Below are 20,746 nucleotides of genomic sequence, written 5' to 3'. Positions count from 1 at the left end.
GGCTTCCTAAGGACTATGCAAGCATACAATCTTTCTCAAAAATGTTCCTGTGGTCACTCAGGTTGGTTTGAGACTGTAGGCGGTGTTGGAAGCGTCGGCACCTCCGATACAAACGGGTTCAGTAGGGTCACATTGGTCACATGCCTCGGCATCACAATCACATCAGTCCACTGACAGAGAACGAGCCCCTGCAACTTTCGAGGCCAAAAATGCCATCGATTGCTCTCGCCACGGTGAGTCCATGGGACTTCCGGGCCGTGGCCGCTTCCAGCCTCGCTACCTGTGGAGGATCATATATCCGGCGCAAACCAATGTTTTCCCAACGCCGAGCCGTGAGCTGTGTCCAAACGGAATCTGTTTTTGTTTGTTCTTGAAACTCCAGTCCCTCCATTGTTTTGTTTTGTCTCTGTCCCTAGATATGAAGATAAAAGTAAAGAAAACTGAAGAGGTATGTGGGTAATGGTTGTTTGTCCATAATCGTGCCATCATAAAAAAGAAGTGGAAAGTTATCAAATGAAAACGACAAGTCGTAAAAAGTCTTGCCTGCAGGCACCAAGATCCTGCAAGTGCAATATGTGGGGAAGGAGAAGAAGAGAAAAAAGTGTGAAGTCCCACCCCGGATGCCGCTGTTCAGCTGAAGTCGATGTAAGTTGAAATGAAGTCGTCAAGCATACAAAAGGCCGTATCGAAGTCCGAAGTTGAAAAGTCCAAATGCCATGGAGATGAATGATATCGAAATTTGTGATGAGCGTCTGAAAAGATGAGTAGCAACAAGCCCCTTGTCTTTGTCGCAAACGGGAAAACATCTCGCAAACTGATGGTTACCCCAGTTCTGACGCCAAATGAGGAGCGACTCGGGTTTCACCATCGTAAACTGCATTGCTGTTGGGTGTCATGATACATCGGAGCGAGTAAAAGCAGTCCTTAGCGTAATCAGCGGTGCTTTGCGCACGCTCAATGCGTCACCTAAGATGTCTGCGGGTGAATCGAATACAGAGCAGACTGGCTCAAAGAATGACACATCGGTGGCCGTCGGCACGCCTACGTCTCCGGTTTTTCCGCTTGGCGAAGCCCATTATGCCTGCATTCTTTTCGTTTTCGTGCTCGTCTTCTTCATGGATGGCTTGGGCCTGGCTCCTTTCGTCCTTGAGAAGTAGCTGGCGGCAGATATCGATAAAGACCGCGTCAACGTTTGCTGGAAAATGGTTAGCATCTAACCCGATCACTGCCTGGCGGCGGTGGAACAGTAACCTACTCCTTGTCCTAGCGCTGGTCTCGTAGTATGGGGCATCCCACATTTGAGAGCATGCGAAAGCTCTTTGCCTGGGCACCGAACGCTGCTCTTCCAAATCGGCTTTATTGCCGACAATGACAATGGGAACACTGTCATCATCTTTGATGCGAGTGATTTCCTCCCGCAGCATCTCAATCTCGTTCATCGATGAGGATGAGGTGATGCTGAAGACGAGGATGAATCCCTGACCGGACTTCATGTACAAATCTCTCATGGCGACTATTCTTGTGTTAGAGGAGGGGCAGTGTTCCACACCAGAGGACAAACTGACCGAATTGTTCTGTGCCTGCGGTATCAAGGCTGGCTTAAATGTTAGATGCCAGACCTTACTCAGCTGCTGCATTGTGCCGCCACTCACATTTCCAAGACAACTTGCCGTCCCTGCATCGAATCGAGTCAGCAAATCGTTTCTGCAAGTCACACTGAGTATATTCAACTCACATCAACCTGAAGCTGTGTCCGGTATGTGTCCTCAATTGTGGGATCGTAGCTCTCAATCCACTCATTGTGAACGAACTGGGCTTCATTCGCGGTCAGCGCTAAATTCCAAAGCATCGCCAACTGGTACGCAGGGCGCTCACCTGTTAAACAACTCTTCCCAACACCTCCTTTGAAGAGGTTAGATGCGGACACGTGACGATGGCTTTCTTGGCAGAAACTTACCAGCACCCAGAACAACAACATGGAGCTCACGACTAGAGATATGGTCAGCTCGCATCCCTCAGCTTACAAAAGACCCAGAGGCAACAGGAAGCGTACCATGATTGATAATGCCTGTTATGGCGTGACATGTTTGATCCGTTGGTGACTACTGCCTCGGAGCAGTGTCTAATTCTGGGGGATGTGAAAACAGTAAGCAACCCTTAGTCGAAAGGACTCTAAATGCCGAAGCGATTTTGTTGGTGGTTGGTGGTTTTACAGCTGGTCGATCTCCGTTGAGAAAGGACCGCTAGGCTTATGGTGAGTTTTGTTATTCGCGTGTCATGCGGCAGAAGGTTCGCAAATGTGGGATTAAATGCGGGCAGAAGATCCGAAGACGAATACCTGACGGAGTGATGTTGAGTTCCGAAGGAAACCGAGAAACAAGCCGGTCATGAACTGGAGGGCTGCGAATGGAATTGCCGTGCAAATCTCTCTGGATTGGGCGAGGGCGATTTACGGACCACAGCAGCAGCAGCAACAGTGGCAGATGGGAAACGCAACAAGGTGCCCAAAGTGGACGAGGGAGGAGGGCGGGGGGCCCCCAATGCAATTGTAGTTGAAGCGCAGAGGGTCGAAGTTTGAAGGACGGGGGCTTGGGTCAGGGAGCTCTGGGTCTGGCCCGTCCGAATTGATTGGAAGAGTGGGGACGAAGGAGGGGAGTAGGGGGGGTTGACGGGGAACGGGGGACGAGCAAAATGCAAATGCAGATGCAGATGCACGGGGGTGAGAGGGGGTTAAGTCCAAGTCGGGTGGAAGCAGAAAAAGAAGAATAGAGAAATGGGCAAGAAAAAAAGAGCGTGTCCAACGAGGCTCTGCCCAATAGAAAGCTTACTAGCGGTAGGTCCGTTGGTGCAAGCAAGTTTGGCTTGTCTGCAAGGGCCTCGCGGCCAGAAGGCGCTAGATCGGGCTGGGTAGGTGAGATACGGATAGAGAGCGTGTGAGAATGAGAGAGCGGGAGTAAGAGAGGAAGAGCTCGACCGTACAGGCGTCTGCTTGGGGATGTCGATAGCGACAGCGGCACCGGTGAGGTTGGGGTTGCCGCAGGTGAAGTGTTTTGCCTTAGCAGGTTGTCTGTACTTGACGACTTGTGGCCTTGGCCAAGTACGTACTGCTCCAGGTCCAGGGGGACGGGAGCTGGAGGGGCTAGAGGAGGCGAATAATCGTCGGCGAATATGGGCCAAGAGGATAATGCAAGAGAAACGCAGCTGAAAGAAGGATTCAGGAGGGTGCGGGTATCATAAGGCAAGGGAGGTCAGTGATTGTCAGATGCAGCCGTCATTTTTTTCTGCCACTGCGTCTTGGTCCCTGTGCTATGCGTTACCAGTGATGCCAATGGTGCGGTGATGTCCTGTAAACAACTGGCGATCCCGGGAAACAGCCAGGAAGATGGCGAAAAGCGGTTGGTCGGTTGGCTTGTCCGTGGCTGTAGTCCTGAAGGCCTGGGGTAAGACAAACAGAAGTCGATCTGAATCCGATACCTTACTACAGGTCAGCTAAGGTTATTTCCGTTTGCCGGCTGCCGGGCGCGATTATATTGGTCAACGAAAATAGACACAAAGGAAAAAGCAACTGGGGGCAAGTGGTAACAGTAAACCAAGTGACATGAGGTCAGCAGCATTAAGGAGAAGAAAGGTGAGCCGGGGCCAACATGACGCAAGGAAAGTTTGGGCTTTGGAAGCAAGCAAGGTGAGCCGAGAGGACCGTGGCATAGAGGAAGAAAGGACCTCGAGTTGATAGGTGGTGGTGGTGTTGTGATTGTTGTTGGTGGCTGCGTACGGGTACGAAAGACACAGCCACTGGGTGACATACCGTGACAAGGGGGTCAAGCAAGGACAGTATGATGGTTGTTTGACGGAAGACCCCGACACCGCAAACAATGAGTCGGAACTACAGAGAGGCGAGATGTGAGATGTGGCGGCAGGAGAGAATAGGTGTGATGCACGCAATGCATGTAGGTACGCGTACGTGACGGATGCGATGCGATGCGATGCGTCAGGCAGTGACTGATGCTGACGGCAGGCTTGGGGGTTGGTTGAAATAGACGAAGAGGGGAAGAAAATGCTCGTTGCTGACGACAAGATGCTAGGGCGGGCATGTAAGAACCCCAATAGATGTTTGGTCTGTGATCAGAGACGGCCAAGCAGAAGGATGGCCTTTCCCCCCTCTTTCTTCAGAATCTAGAGGCACAGCGACGATCCGAACGAGGAAGAGAAAGGGAAGGGGAAGATGAAGGGCAAGGAGGAGGAAGCTAGCAAGAGTTGGAGGAATTGGAGGTGGAAATGTCTCACAGCTTGGATCCTGGATTGTCTCGAAATAACGGAGAGGCTGACGCTACTGTCGGACGCTTGCAAAGTAGCTTCAACGTCGTCAATGAACCCAAGCTATTCAGGGCAGAGGGCAGAAGACAGAGCGTGGACTACTCTGGATCGGCACAACGTAACAAGCAACATGAGGTAGAAGTCGGCGAGCCACGAGAGGTTTGTGGAGCAAGTGATGCTTTAGCGTCTTTCGGTGCCGGAGATAGTAGTATGACAATGATGATGATGATAATGAAGCAGAAGATGATTGTGATGGTCGGGGAGCCATCCCCATCTACTTGCTATCTTACCCCTCCGTTCCTCTTTCTACTCTCTTTCCCGAAATGGCCCACAGCCCTAGCCTTATGTCGGAAAGTTAAGCCAAGATGAAATGATATCCCATATCCCCTGGTGAGCATCCAATGGACGGGCCGGTGGGTGATACATTGGGTTCCAACCAGACAGTACGGGTACCGGTACCAGCACCAGCACCAGCACCGACACCCTTACCTCACCTCATTTGACAGCATTTGATCGGGCAAGTCTCATCCCGCTTAGACGGGTGTTGGTATGTTTGGGGAAGGTCCAATCGATGAGGTGCTTTCGTGTATCCGTTTTATCTGTAGGCTGGATCGCTTGGGTTCTGCTGTAGCCCACTCTGAAACGGAAGGGCGGAAATGGAGATGGCAGGCAGTAGTAGAAGTAGTAGAAGCATTAGGGTGCTATTTAGTCACGCACACCCTGCTGGCGAGCAGAAAGAAGCTGTGTCATTGTTCTCAGCTGCTGAGCTAGTGACTGAACGAGGAAGCTTGGGGAAGGCGTCCACTGTGATAGTTAGTGCTTTTGGGGGCGCTGTGGCCGTCTCGTTGTATGGTGGTAGTGTAGGCTGTAGTGTGCTGCACTATAGGACAGCATCATGTCTTCGCACTGCAATCGGTAGGGATAGCGGCCAATTGGGCCCAATGCTCAGTCAAGCCAAGAGGAATGGACCTAGAGGGAGAGGAGCTAATTAGCTTGAGCTTGGGAGGACGAGACGAGAGGAGACGGTGGCCCACCTGATTCTAGCGAGTCAGGCTGCCGTCTATCCAGAATGCTGCAGCGCACGAGCACTGCTCCTGCATGGGGCGGTGGACCAGTTCTCACCCGTCCCATGTGGTAAGTGCCTCCAACCATGGGTTGCGGTGGGTTCAGAGTGGACAGGTTTGTGGGCTCTCGAAAGGTTCATCGACCTCTCAGCTCCAGAGCTGGTGCTCTCGAGCCTTTTGACAGGAGAAGAAGTGGATTTCGGGTCGCAGTGGGTGCCGAGGATTGATGTTTTAGCGCGCTCCTGATGTTTCTGTTTCTCTTTTTTGCTCCGCGTCTGAACAGCTGCAGGTGCAGGTGTACTACACTAGTAGTAGGTAGGTGCAGGTACAGGGCAGGGCGAGGGAAACGGCAGGGGCTTTAGACACGGTGGAATGCCTCACCTCGTGGTTCGTCCCGGAGGATAGAAATCCACACCCAGCACTCGAGGCTTGCCGTTCCATCCCACGCCCATGTTGACCGTGCTTATGTTGCCTATTCGTCCCATCGCATCTTGGCTCAACCGAGCACGGGGCGGTTTGTACAGAGGCAAGGACGAGGTGCGTCATTGTCTAATGTGGGGTGGACGGTGGAAGGCGAGGGAGGAGAGCAGCAGAAAGCGAGAGCTCCGTTCCTTCTTCCCTTCCCTACCTAAACTTGAGGGGAGGAAGGGCAGCTGCATCTAACTGCTCAAGGAAGTCCTTGCCCGTTATACTTCACAATTTCACCTTCGTTCCATCCTTCCTTCCTGGCCTCCACATTTGACTATCTTCTTGCTCTCCTTCTTTCTTCTTTCCTTCTTTCCCTTTTCTTTTCCTTTCTTCCTTCCCGGCCGAGAAAAATATTTCCTATCGACAAATGGCAAGGGCAGGTCCCCACTCTACGGAGTAAAATAGCGTCTTTCTCCCATACCTTCTATCCACTATGGCAAATGCCATACGTGCGTGGTAGTGGTAACCGTAGAAAGCACTTTCCAGGCATCCGTCTCGAGATTTCCTAATCTGTGCTGCACTATCCATTTTAGCTCGGATGCTGTCCTGCCTCTTACTTCCTGCATCCCTTCCCCAGGGACTAAATGCACAGCCGCGCACCAAGAAATGCATCCTGGATGCAGATGCAATGCACTTAGACCTTCAACATGCATTCGTACCTTACCTAAGGCCCGCCTCTTTCAGTTCGTTTTGCGCTCCGTCTTGCCCCGAGCTCCAGCTGCACCTCTTGTCTGCTCTCTTCCGACCCCCTCCTCCAGCTCTTAATCCACATCAACCGCCGCCATGCAATGCAGCTTGTCCATGTCAGCCAAGGGCAGGCCTTTATGCACTTCATCGAGAAAGGCCACCTTGATATTACCGACCACGCAACCATGAGGGGTTAACGAACATCGACCACTCTTCAACTTTTGTCGGCATTTTCCCCATTCCATTCCAGCCCTCATCAAGTGCCCTCGAAAACCAGTTTAACCCGCGGCCTTTCTTCTACCTGCCAGACCCCAGTCGCCGCTTCATGGTTGTCAACTATCATCAGACTTACCGAACCGTCCGCCACTACTACTGACAAGGAAGCACCCATCAACATATACAATGTATATATTGCGCCTTTAAACCTACGAGTATCTATCTGCGTGCTCACGAATGACCTAAGATGCAGTCGATTTGTAACCCAGTCAGAAAACCGAAAAACCACGATAAGGAAGTCACTTGTCTGTCTAACTGGCCTGATAAGTGCAGCATTTCTGAATCTTCCGACGTAGCCAGGGGGGCCAACCCGCTATCCTGCACCCTAGTTTCTCCTTCGAGCGATCAAGAACAAACCAACAAGCCAAGACAGAACCAATATCCAAAACTCCCCGTCCATTCGCCAATCACAACTCGCCGTGGGTTGCTCAATTATATCCTCGTACGGAAATTTCTCGATCTCTCAAATAGCCTGATATCAACACATTAACAGCAGGCTCCCTGGACCTTGGGAACAGCGAACCTACTGGTGGGATTCTGGGGCCCCAGAAAATTAGTCGCAGGTGTAAGTGCATTCGCCTCGCCATGGACACCCTCCCTATCAACTCTTCGTCACAAAGCTGCTCCGACTCGATGTCGAGTTCCATGACAGCTGAGACTCGACTCCTCGGCCTGATAGTCCATTTCAGGCAAGCTCATGTCTTTGCTGTTCCTTCCAGATTCACCATGACGTTTCGCTTCTGTGATTGGCCTTGGAATCTGGATCGGCTTTGGCCCCCAACTCGGCATGACCTCCAGTCTGCCACATGCATTTTTTCTCATAACCCTGGGTCTCGGTACACTGCCACTTTCGTTTACTCACAAAACTCCAGATATCAACCATCATTTGGCCAGAGAGGATATGTCACTTTTTAGATTACTGTTCCTTGAGCCACTCTCCATCTCCGAGATTTGCGGGCAACCGCCCCCCCGGGAAATAGTCTTTGCTTGAACCGGAGAACCGGTCTGCTGTGTTCCGGACTTGGCAAACGGCGTCTAAACCCTGGCCAGTCATATTTCTAGGGCGGCTTGCCAACTTCTTATCCCCCTGGGACTTCCCTGGTCTGTTTCTAGTACCTTGCTTGTTGCAGGCGCCGACAGAGATTTTTGACAGCTATTTATCCTCGGTTCAGTTCTGGTCTCTGGCGAGTTAACTTCGCATGGCCTCCCCCCCCTCGAACAGCCATGTGGGACATGGCATGACATTCATCTAAAGAGCCTCGTTGCTGACCTCGAACCAAATGCCCAGACCACTTCACCGCGCCATCTTAACTATCCACGTGGCGGAGATGAGACGGACTAAGCCATTAGTCCACTAAAGAGTTTCAGGCAAGGACTCTAAGTCCTCTAATCATCCTAACCAAGTCAATGCGCTAGCTCGTCGTTGAACCCGCTAGGTTCTTGGCCCCTAATTCATGCTCCAAAATCCCAGCCAACAACTCATTTTCAAATATTGATGCTACGTGCCTCGGTGCGGTGCTAGGTGTCTGGCCATTCAATCTGCTGGGCATACAGCATTCCTCTTACTAGAAACATTCAGAAATCGTCAAATCTTCTTGGCCTCATCTGTCCTTTCTACCATTAGTAGTGCTCATTGTCACCAGCTTCGTATGTGCTATTTAATACCATCCTTCATGCCTCGACATTACCCACCAACCGAGTCTTGGTATAGCCTGTATTGATTACCATGGGGTTCCCGGTGCTTCCATGCGGAGGATCTGCAGGCGGGCGAGCTAGCTCTTAGCTCGTCGTGAAGTCCTAAACAGGGGAATGTCTACTTGAAGCTAACCTTTGCGCGCTTATTTTGAGTTCTGTGCACTCACAGGCCATCATCATGCCTGTCTGAGGACGATGTGAGAACCGCTCAGTCAGTCGGGCTTCTGGGAAGAGTGCACTGGCGCGTTTAGCAATATCGAGCACTGAAATGTCTGAGCAATAAGTTACTGTGTCCTGCAGCCAAAAGGTTCGGGCGAGGGTCCGGCCGCTCCATGACCACAACGATTCATTGTGCAACGCCAAGCAGGTGTTACTGCACCCCATCATCGCATTGCAGGAGCAAGGTTTTCCTACAGTCGATCCATGAACTGCCACCCAGATACAATGTCACTGTCTAGGCTGGGGGCTTCCCACGCGCTGCAGTCTGGAGATGGACGAACGAAGCTCAGATATCGTGTTGTCTACTGCGTGTTTGTGTAAGTTCCCGTGTCATCACGCTTCAAGAAATCGTGCATTCGCTTGCCAATTATCAGTCATTGGGCAGTCATTCCGAGGAAGCAGGCTGCCGGTTGTTGCGTAGCACCACAAAAGCCACGTGCTTCGTCATTGAGACCCGTCGTAAATCCGCCGCCGCCGTTACAGAGACATCCGAATGAACCGTTCATGCCCAGCAGAATGCGGCTCATGAGTGCTGATTGGTCCTGTACGGCCGAGTCTCGTATCAGGCAGGTAAGGGAGATCGATGCAGTTTACATAGTATGCCCCTCCGACTTAATGGCTGTTCAATCGTTTTGAGACCACTGGCCAGGTGATAGCATCGCTGTATCATGGGACGCAATGTAAAGTCGGGGGTCTTATGGACATACGAAGCTGTCCACGGGTCAAGACGCTGAGAACCTCGTCAACGGCAACGACCAACCCACCACAGACGTTGGAATACCCTTTCAGAGCCCATGGCAACATGCCATTCGGATGGAAGCATATTTAACACTATGGCTCACTTCAATATTGCCGCTCTCGAAAGTAACGGCCATAGGCAGTCAGCGAACACCACTGCCAAACGCAGCACAAACGATGACACTGGCTTGGTTTAGGGTTGATGACAGCCAACGATGTCTCATTCAGTTCCAGCACAAGATTGGTTAATCTTTACGTTGCCCCACCGGCAGAATGCACCCCACCACTGACGGTCCCACAATGCTCGGTCTACAGCGGCGTCGGCCCGTTCGTGAACCCTAATGAGTCAAATTTTTTCGTGTACTTTCAACAATCACTGGTTTCGTGGTGTAGTTGGTTATCACGTCAGTCTAACACACTGAAGGTCTCCGGTTCAAGTCCGGGCGAAATCATCCATTGGGCGAATGGTTTAGTGGTATAATACTCGCTTAGCATGTGAGTGGTCCAGGGTTCGATTCCCTGTTCGTCCAATTATTTTGCCAACCAACTTGGGTCGAGTTGGTGAATTTTTTGTGCATATTTGAGAAAGTAAAATGAGGACGTGAGGACGGGCCATGACAGCGGAGCCACTGGCCAGCACCTGAGTTGCTGTTTAGATCCGTCAGTTAACTGTATCTTGATGAACCCATTGCTTAGATTGTCTTTTGTGTTTGGTCTTCCACTTGTTGATCATAATCCAAGTGATGGTGTCTTGTCTTCGCAAGGCTCAATCCTTGGGAACCATGGACATGGCCTAATTGGGTAGAAGAATGATTTGATAGCATTGTAAACTTCTTTGCCTCTATGTCTTGTCCCCGGTCATAAATATTAGACTTGAAGCGGCAAATGATATTCAACCACGTTTTATGTCAAACACAAAGATCAAATTGCTTCCCAATTCGAATTAATGACTCAGGTGGGCATAGGAACACATCCCAATGTCCCTACGGCTGACTCGAGGAGGATGGGTTATATGATCACCTGCGCAACGTTGCATTTCTCTCCCAAAGTTTGATGTGGGGCCGTTTCTGGTGCCTATGCGTTGGACGACGGACTATCTCGCGGGAAGAGGTGCGATGAGGGTGTCTTTGAAAGGGTTTGGTGGAAATAGGCTACTTTGTGGGGTGAAATCAACTATGAGGAAATGGCAAATGTACCAAGAAAGAGTATAAATATCCTATAAGTTCCCGAACGGACATATTGCTTGACTTCTATTCGGATAGGTTCATTTGGTAACTCTCCCGAGCACCGAAAAGGGAGAAGAGCTAGAAGATAGTCATTGTTCGACAACAATCTGGCGGACCGGTGAAGAAGATGTAGGTGCTGCTCGCGGGTCTTCCAGTTGGGCTTATGGAGAACAGAGCCCTGCAAACTGGCCGTTGTGAATTACTGGCTCTTAAGAGGTGTTAATGATCCGCGGGTGTCGGAGAGAGAGAGGCGTTGGCAAAGATTGGTCGAAGGTATCTCGTATTTGGCAGTTCTCTATGTTGAGAACCCCGTTCTCGCGCCTTAAAGATAGGATGAGCTAGCTTGCTTTGTCATCTCTCCAAGTTGTTGTTTCACGCACTCTAGCAGATGATGTGAAGACTGAGAAGTTAGCTGACTTGAGACTGCCTTTACCTACAGAGAAGCGACCTCGATATGGTATTAATCTACCAAGTGATCACCGCAATCGTCTTCCGCATATTTTTTTTGGTTGTCGGTAGAGTATGCCGCCTTTCCGTTAAAATATTCGTAAGATTCCAGTCGTCGATTAAGAGGTCAAAGGACAAATGGTACTCATCCTCGATGAACAGAAGAAGCCGCCTGGCTCATCAGTAGCATTTATCCTTGCCAAAGCCACCTAATTCAGACACCAAGGCAGAGGAATATCCAAGGAAGACTAGCTCGGTCTTTGATATCAATCCCTGCGGCTTAGCAGGTCTAGTCTCCCACTGCCCTCGCTACAAGTCCCAACTTCGCCATCGTTAAAATGACCTCGGGTCAGAAGAGACAGCAACATCAATTAACACGCGGGGTCTAGGCAGAAATCCTTTGATGAAAATTAGATGGCTAGCGCAGGACATAACGCGGCTTATAACCGGCCACGGCCGAAATATGAGACTAATTTACGCTTGGAATCTCATCGCTAGCCAAGTGAACATTGGTAACCCATACAACTTGCCAGTTACCTGCCTTCTTGAAGTGCCAGTTACATGAATTGCCACTTGTTTAAACCATGGCCACTGTGGGTTGATGGCAGTGACGAGCATAATTATGAGGCAGACAATTAGACTCGCGCTAAAGCAACAACTCCATCTGTCCCAAGACATGTGCAGGTTTGATAACAGATATCAAACAAAAGTTTACGAGCCCTTAGAGTGAATGAATATTCACTAAGTTGTCTGAAATCCTTTGAGTTGTTGCTGGCTAGGCGTCGTGAAGATGGCGTTGGCTAAAAACAGGTCTACGTGTCTATGTTCTCAGTCCTTGCAAGTGCAAGTTGCCTCATTCATAGTGTTTCTACGTCTGAAGCTTTCGATGCCTCATAGAGACGATGAATACAGTAGTCGGGTATGAAGTGATCAGATGTATACAACTTGTGGCAACCGCAGGGCTTGAAGCTGCAAGCGACAATTGTCGAATGGTCCACCTCAAGTAGGGGCAAAGTGGTATTGTAGTCATGAAATCAATTATTGAGACTCTGGAAACCCCCTGATAACTGGCTTTATCAAGATTTTCCTTGTTATTGCAACGGTTCAGAGTAGTCGTGAGCTTCTCATTGAAGTCATCAACAGACAACCCATGGAAGTCAAACCTCTTTGCCATTGCCTGGCACGTTGTCATGCTTCCTACCAACCCTGCCTTTTCTAAGGTCCAGTTGCCTGTTCCCGTCTATCTATTGTAACCAACTTCAGCTCTCAGTTTCTTTCACGTAAAGTTAGTGCGGCCAAAAAGAGTGGTATCTTGCCTCTCTGAAGGTGTCACTCACGAGAGTTTCAGCATTGTCATCATCCAAGCATCAAACATAGCGAAATTGAAGAGTTTCGAAAGACGAACGGGAAAGGGACAGACGCTACCATTGAGAATCAGTTGCAAGGTTCAACTCCAAAGAGCTAGAGCTTTTCGACGCTGTATGGAGGCGATATCACAATGGAATACATGGAGCAAATGTCAACCAACCACTCTAACGGCGTGGAAAGGTCGACAAGAAGTTTTATTGGACACTTCAGCAGATTTGAGTATATTCGAATTAAGAGCTGCTAAGGTTTGAGTCATTTCTGATCTATCATCGGAAATAGCTTCAAGTCTCATGAAAGAAAAAAACTCTACGTTATGTTTGAACGCTATCGTCGAGTCTATTTTACCTGTGAGCCTGGTTTCCCTTTGGGCATGCCTCGTACAGTTGAAGATTCTTCTGCTACAGCATCCTCTTCATTGTCGACTCAGGGACTCACCTGCGCCTTCACTTTCGTCAGAAGTAATCCTAATAGACGTATGTCTCGTATCTGGCTTACATCAACTCAAGCTAGATGGCAGCGGAGTACCGCTTTTCGGCAAGCACAAACGCCTCGGCGCGATAGATCTCCTCAGCGGCCAATTACAAGCAAGGCTATTCCATTCACTGAAAAAGCCGTCATGTAGGCCTGATGTAGCGGCGCATTCCATACATGCGACTCAAAGAAGCAGCCCGTGGACATCAGGCCATGGAAGCAGGCGACTACTGCTTTGAATCACATGCCTGAACTAATGGCAGTCAGGTCCCGTTGCATCCGTTGGCAATACGATCCAGGCCGATATTCCAATAGTCCATCATCGAAGGCGGCATGCGACAGGCGATGCAGGTCAGCTTGCTTGCATTGTCCTGTCTTGATGCCCGGCAGACAGACCGGGCGTTTCCTTCCGTCTTCAGCCTCAACGTGGGACCGTCGGCGACGCATTCGCTTGGTCGTCCCCCTCACAAAATGATAGCTCACACACCGGCCCGGTTACACGGCGGCGAGCATCATGCCCGCTTACTACCGCCGTTACACGAAATGCACAGTTTTGAGAATAGCTGGGGTAGCACGGCCGTTACCCCCTCTCTCCCCCGGAGTACCGATGAGGGGCTGCTCCACACCTCACCACCGACCCGCCCGTCGGGCCCGGGCCCGGATCGCCGACACGCGCCGCCCCCTTCATGGTCCAGGAGAATTGTACCATACCTAAGCTGCAGAAAGGAGGTCCAGACCGCCGCCACCTCCGCGATTCCCTGCTCACCTCGGCACCATCAGCTAAAAGCTAAGCGAATCGACAATCCTCCCTCATGCAAGCCTCATCACATATCTTCAACGTTTGGGATCGTTCCATTCCAAGTGGCCTGCAGCATGCAGGATGCAAGTTTTCTGGGAACGAATTCGACAAGTGACAGGACCTTTCCGATAAGACACCTAAACCCCTCCCCCAACGTGACAGTTTCCTCCATCCATCCCGCTCTGTCCCTGTACACTCGACTCCAACACATCGATGTCTCCCCTCCCCCCCCTCCATATCCTAGCGGCTTGCCTCGGTTCCAACTTTTTTTTTTTTTATTCCGCCATCCCACCAACATAGAACCATCAGAAATCACTCCCATAAAAGTCGACCGAGAGTACAAGTCTCATTCACCTCCCTTCACCGGTCCCGTCCCGTCCCTAGGCCCCGCCCCTCACCGGTCAGACGAGTCCACCAGCCACGACCGGCCGTTTAGCACAGCCCGCGCCCCAAGACTCAATACAAAGTACCCCAACCACACTCACGAGACGCGCCTGATGCAACCCTCCCCCCTTACCCACACCCTAGAGACGGTTCCAATGACGCTTTTCGGGAGGGTTAGGGATGATAAGTGCCGTCCCATGCCGCCCGCCGCAAAGAGCTGACTAGGTCGAAACCGGCGTTAAAGAGTCGCTGGCACGCCCTTATTCGCTCTGCTCTCGCGCGAGAGCGCGCGCCAGCACCGCTGCCAGTTGCCCGTTGCGCGCCGCACACAGAGGAGGACAAACCAGCCTAGAACACGTCAGATGTGAGTGGGAGGGTATATCACGAGTGCGCGGGCGTCTGTCTGTGAGTTGAGGATAAATTATCCTGCAGGATCTTGCGGGCGACAAGCATCCGGTTGCCTGCATTCGCCTTACTGGTCTCTTGGGTTGCTTACTCTATCCATCACACTTTTTTTTTTCTTCTTTTTTTTACTTCCGACGCTGGATGACCCGTCGTCTTTTGGTTGTTACATCGGTACCGGGACGGAGGGAATTTTCCCCACAATCATCCGGCCTGTTATCTCACATGCCGTAGCTCACGGCGTCCTTACGCTGAGGATTGGAAAAACCCCCAATGTCGCACGAATGTCTTGCTTTAGTTCCTCTCTCTGAATCGATGCTGAAATTCTCACGCCGAGGCAAAGGAAGTCTGGAAGGGCGGTGATGGTTCTCTTTTCACTCCATACTGCTCGTCACGCAACCTCTTCCCAAGTGCCACGCGATGGCTCGTCTTCACACCATCAGCCCTACGGCCACGAATGAGGAGAGACGTACAATTCTGCCATCCACTAGCCAGCTTGTAGCATGCCACCGCTACCCTTTGAGCTCCTCACAGCGTGGGATCTGCTCTACGTGTCTGAAACGCCACGATATCGAAGCCATCTCATCACGAATGGGTGTGAAGGGCCGTTTGGTGGCTTATTTTACGATGCGCCGCTTTTATGGTCGACTCCAAGATGCGAGGGCTGGTTTTCAGTGAATTACTTACCGCAACGAGACACCCCTTTTCAGTAAGTTCATGGTTTGACTGACAACTTCGTGTGCTCTTGCAAAGCTCACACCAACCCAGCAGCTTCAAAGTACAAGTAACAAGCCCGTGAACTCCCTACATTGGTTATCAAGTAATTGCTATTCTCAAAAATTTCGTCCAGGATGCTGCTTTGGTTGCTAGCGTGGTGTGATACATGGCCTTGAATTGCACGATCGCTCGGGGACTCTCGCCCCGATCCTTTCCGAGCACAAGTTCATGAGCATTCATATTTTCTGAGGCTATGTTATGCTACGATGGCCAAGTAGCTCACAGTCGTTTTTCCAAGTTGTATTTATCCCCATCATCTGCCGATTGGTTGGCTGCTTGTCTGCAGCGTTGGAACGGCATCGTTGCGGAGCCTCAGCGGACCGCCTGTTCTACTCCTCCTTGTTCTCGGGCTTTCTACCGTAAATGGACATACTGCTCGAGGTTAGCAAATAACAAGCCAGACTCGGAATTTAAACATGCAGCTCACATGGTCATCCAGTAATGAACCTTGGGGTCTCTCATCTCCTTGCGCACTTCCATTGCCAGAACAAGACATTCTTCCTTAGTCCAGTTTAAGGCCCGGGTAAGCGGCGCCATGATGAAGCCCTCAATGTTGGCCGAAAAGTTCTCAAAGTTCCATGCACCGAGTTCCTTGTACTTGGGATCTTTGGGCCACGGGTTACTTGGCCACTTTTCCTCCCGGACGTGGATGTCTTCAAATCCGATTTCGAGCATGATATCCTTGAACAGGCGGATATCCTGAAAGGGGTGACCGAGGATCTCTGCGGCCTGCCGCCATAGATCCAGACATCTTTCGGTTGCGGATTCTTTATTGAGGGAGTCATTGGTAGAATATCCCGTTCCATCGACCTCGATGAGCTCGAGGTATCCTCCAGGGTTCAAATTGCTTCAGATATAAGCTGATATTTCACAAGACCAAGAAATTACAGTGACTCACTCGTAACATCTTTGCAGGTATGTCCTCCAGTCCCCGATAGATGATGTCATCATGCGGCTGTGAATGTAGTCGAATTTTTGAGAGTATATCCACGGCTCTTCGACGTCGTCCACTTCAAATTTGACGTTGGGGGGCGTGCTGCGTAGATTTTTGTTAGCCAATGGTCACCTAAGAAGGCAGGGTATTCATACAAGGCCGGCACAGTAGCGGAGAGGTCAACGCCAATGACCTGTAGTAAGTTGTGAGCCATGCAATCTGCTTGCAATACGGGTGTTGGTCTCTCACCTCAGACTCTGGGTGATCCTCGGCGAACTCTATGGCCCAAATACCGCTACCGGTTCCACAGTCAAGCACACGCCCGACCTTGGCACCGGGATCGTTTGGCGGTGCGAGAGCCAGCCTGTTGTCGAAGGAGCGGACGAACATGTTGTGCTGCAGATCTATGGCGAAGATTATTAGCGGAGGCGAAGCTTTTTGAATGCGTACTTCTCTGCACATCTGACCCAAGAAGCGTCTTACCGAGACGATTGACCTCTCGGTCATCATTGGGATAAATGTATTCTTGCATAAGTCACAACGTGAGTATTTCTGATCTGCATCCGTAAATATAACCAGCGGCAAGAACTCACTGCCTTCTTTGTATGCATGATATGTTCGCCCATTTTCAAGACGATAATTGAGAATCGACTCGGCCACACTGGTAGTTGACGAAGTAAGCTGGCTTACAGATCAGCGCCAAGACCAATAGAAACTATCGGCAATAGACAAAGGTGCTTACGCTTGTAACTTCTGACACTCCGTCATCGGTAACCTACGCCAGTAAATTTTAGCAGACTGGCTTTGCGAAAGCAGATGGAGAAGTCTTTGTTGGCCATACATTATCGTCAGGATCCAGCTCCATTGCTGCGTGGGTCACGACATTGGTCTGGTTGGTTGCTGCCGCCGGCGGAGCTGCGGGTGATGAAGTGGCCAAGGAAGTAGCGACCGCTATATTGGTTACTTCAGACATGATTAGTAAAGAAACAACAATCGATTACCTTTCCCCCTCTTGTCTTTCTTTCTTGTAATATTATGATTTTTGAAAGTGCAACACCGTGACCCTATTTATGTGTAGGTGCACCTCGAACCAACAGAATATACCAAACCTTAGGTCAACGCAAATCCGTTAATATGTCCGTGAGAAACCAACGAACATACCAGCCAACCTAACCAACCCCTTGTTGACCCCTCTCCTTGGCCGTAGTTACCATACGTATGCCAGCGGCAACACCATCTGTTTGTAGAGACCTGCGCCGTAGAGACTCATCTTACTGTGCAGGCGAGACGAGTGCAGAATGCGTGTTGGTGGTCCTCGTATGATTGCGAAATGTTACCTACCACGCTTGGCCTCCGTGAACCGGCAAGCTGCAGCTGCGGTCCATTCTTTTCCTAATTCTCCATGGACAAGAGAATCGGTCGGTTTCGTCTCGTTTGAGCCGCAGACTCTTTATTTCTGTTCCCTTTTTCCGCGGTTAGCCCGCGGCGGGTGACCTAGCATAGTCGTGGAGACGGGACCCTGGCTCCGGATGCGTGATCCTTGATCCCCGGCTGCTCGGGCGGCCCTCGCCCCGGCCCATCACAAATAATAACATGAATGGCCGCCGCCGTCGCCGTTTTACGTACATCCCGGAGAAGCCATCAGCATGCCATCGTTCACGATTCGCAGCTTTGAATTTGCTACTTTATAATTCGTCAGCGCTTCGGTGAGCTAGTTCCCTCCATGCTTGGGCTAGTTGGCGAAAGTTACAATTAATGATTTCTACCAAGAGCTCAGGTGTATTAATCGGGAGAAATAAGATGTGTGGGAATTCTGCCCACAGGTCCCTAAATGGTTCAGTATGAGCAACAGTTCGTCTATCAATATTTACTTCCAACAGTGTCACGATGGATTCTCTACTAAACCACACAGTCCTTGGTAAATTAGCATCGAAACTGCTATTGATGTATCCATGCATGCGCAAGCTGTACTTACCTCTCAAGACAGCGTACATAATTACCATTGGCCCAATCCATCTGGTCAAGCCTATTAGGTCCAAGCCAGTCAGAACCTTAAGAACAGCAACCGCTTAAACTCGCCGATCGACTTCCCAACTGTCGACAGGATATACGTATCACCAGTGTAATATAATATTAGCAAGTACTCAATCTTACAACCTGCCCGCGACGCCTAGACGACATCGAAATCTATGCTGTCTCTACGTCTGCGGTGGGTCCTCATCCGTCTGATGGCAGACAATCGGTTCACAGAGGACCGTACCTGAAAGGAAAATCTACGCCATGATAAGCCCGTGCAGTAACTTTGTGCCTCGTCCTTGGCAACTGAAAGATGGCGTTATGCCAGGAAGTTCAGGCATACTCTTATCGAACCAACCACACACTCCGCGCTCGTAGAGCAGGCATAATGACAAGCGTCAGTTTTTGTGTCCTTGACATCGACCGCAATGTGTTCGGATGGGCTGTGATGGAGCCCCGTGTGGTCCTCGCAACTCTGTGTTCTGATACTTGGTCGATCCTTCATGCAATGATTGCCAGCTACTTCCTATGGGTTGTTCCATTTGATTCTATTTCCAGTGGCAATCAACCACATTTCGAAGATGTGGAAGTGATTAGCTGAACCGTCTCAGAAGCTCCCCGGTCGCGGAGCAGCTCTTTATCCGTTCCCCAATAGCCCATCCAGAACCCGTGTTTTACTTTGACGCCCCCTCCTTGACCAGAGTCAATATTATACATGTCAGGGCAAACATGCAGGAGCAAAGGAGATGGACGAGCGTGGTCGTATCTGCCGCAAATCTCACCCCGCAGCAAACTTCATTTGCAGGAGGAACTTTCCACAAACTCTTGAGCGAGGGGAAGAGTCATGTAGGACGCAATGTGCAGGCGCCCGACTCGAGGGTTCAGTCACAACTCAGATCTGCAATCAAGCGGGCGAAATCCATGTGACCCAATCAGCGCCGAACCACCGTTCCCTACCGAGCAAGCTACCTTACAGAAAGCCAGTCCGATACATGACTTGGAATGCCCACGTCTCGTTCGAGTTCGAGCATGTGAAGGACCAAATCGGACCCAACTCCGATACGCTGACAAGCTTCCACCTCCCTCATTGTTTGTTATGGAAAAGAAAAGTACCTCACATACCCTAGAAGTCATCGCTCTAGTTTGCTCTATTTGAAAGCTCCGCATGATACGAGCGGGCTCTCTAACCAGATGCGTCGTCTGGCAAGACCCGTCGAGTAGCGGGGGGTCCTTGAGCACTAGACGAGCCCCAGTTTGCAACGCAGTACAAAAAGTACCAATCCTCGATAGTCTAGTGGTGAGGATATCGGCTTGTCAAACAGACAATACGCCGGGGACCGGGGTTCAATTCCCCGTCGAGGAGTTTCTCTTTTGCAGTTTTCTGTCTTTTCTTTTTTGGGTTTGTCAATTTTTCCTCGATCGTGAGATACTGCAGAATAGTCATCCAGTTGCAGAAAACATGCTGGAGCGGTCATAAACCCTGCAAAGCAGCAACCGAGTTACAGTGCAAACGCAACTACAGTATGCTAGCAGCGTGTTTCGGGCACATCACATAAACACAAAACAGTTAATTAAATATACTTCAATGTTTATAACTAAAAAAAAAAAAAATTAAAAGAGGATCACCCGCTAAACAGCACGCGACACAATACAAACACGCCCGAACCAACATGTAAATGACAAAAATAAAAATAAATACGGAGAGCACGAAACGGCAGAAAATTCCAACCCGCCAAGACTGGAGACACACAATAACGCAAGGCAAGGGGCCTCCCCCCAAATCCACTTTTACGTCCCATCCCGTTTCCATGCTTCCCAATTAACCGATAGACTCCTGGGCCGTCGCGTGGAATGGATTATCCGGGGTAAGGCGAAAAAGAAGAATTAACACAGCAGATAAACGGAATGATGCACACACTGTAAGGGGCCGCCCAAAAGAAAAAAAAAAAAGAAAAAAAGGAGGCCACTCACTCCAGGGATGTATGGTCCTTGATACCACAACATACAGCCCATCACTGGAATGGAGGAAAAACAGAATAAGAAAAAAAAAACAAAAAAACCACCACGTCCAAACGGCGCCGCGCCGTACCGCACCGCACCGCAAAAAAGGGCGGCGACGCAGCTAACCAAACGTGGGGCTGTTCCGAACGCGGGCTGACGCTTGCTATGCGTGACCGAACCCCCCCCCCCCCCCCCCAATATCGACTTGCAAGCCATACACACACACATACACATACCACACACACATACAGTCTCTCTTGCACTTGTTCCTATTCCCCATTCATCCAGAGAAGGGTTTCTGTTTGGGGAAGGAGGTTCCAGCTCGGGTTGCAACCCAAAACCCACATTTGACCGCCCGGCTTTACCTTTCTACCGGGAATGGGATCGTCACGTTGCCACATCTTCACAAAGTCATCGAGGCCTCTCACACATACACTCACATACACACAAAATCAACACA

The 20,746-nt window shown here is 50.4% G+C and overlaps 2 protein-coding genes across 2 annotated transcripts; both read right to left on the bottom strand.

Moving 5' to 3' along the window:
• Positions 1–1,007: 1,007 nt before the first annotated feature.
• Positions 1,008–2,085, bottom strand: CTRU02_207381 (ras small monomeric GTPase; the record flags this gene model as incomplete). Its single annotated transcript, XM_070204881.1, has 7 exons — positions 1,008–1,195; positions 1,256–1,513; positions 1,566–1,594; positions 1,653–1,675; positions 1,736–1,902; positions 1,958–1,989; positions 2,054–2,085. 7 exons carry the CDS (start codon positions 2,083–2,085, stop codon positions 1,008–1,010), a joined length of 729 nt encoding a protein of 242 aa, XP_070061414.1.
• A 13,579-nt stretch (positions 2,086–15,664) lies between these two features.
• CTRU02_207380 (uncharacterized protein) lies at positions 15,665–16,895 on the bottom strand (the record flags this gene model as incomplete). Its single annotated transcript, XM_070204880.1, has 6 exons — positions 15,665–15,707; positions 15,763–16,182; positions 16,234–16,371; positions 16,425–16,481; positions 16,517–16,794; positions 16,863–16,895. The coding sequence occupies 6 exons, from the start codon at positions 16,893–16,895 to the stop codon at positions 15,665–15,667; spliced, it is 969 nt and encodes a 322-aa protein (XP_070061413.1).
• Positions 16,896–20,746: the final 3,851 nt, after the last annotated feature.

The sequence above is a fragment of the Colletotrichum truncatum genome (genome assembly GCF_014235925.2).
Source record: "Colletotrichum truncatum strain CMES1059 chromosome Unknown Contig_0004, whole genome shotgun sequence".
NCBI classification, from domain to species: Eukaryota; Fungi; Ascomycota; class Sordariomycetes; order Glomerellales; family Glomerellaceae; genus Colletotrichum; species Colletotrichum truncatum.
This window is presented reverse-complemented; position numbering and strand designations above follow the sequence as displayed.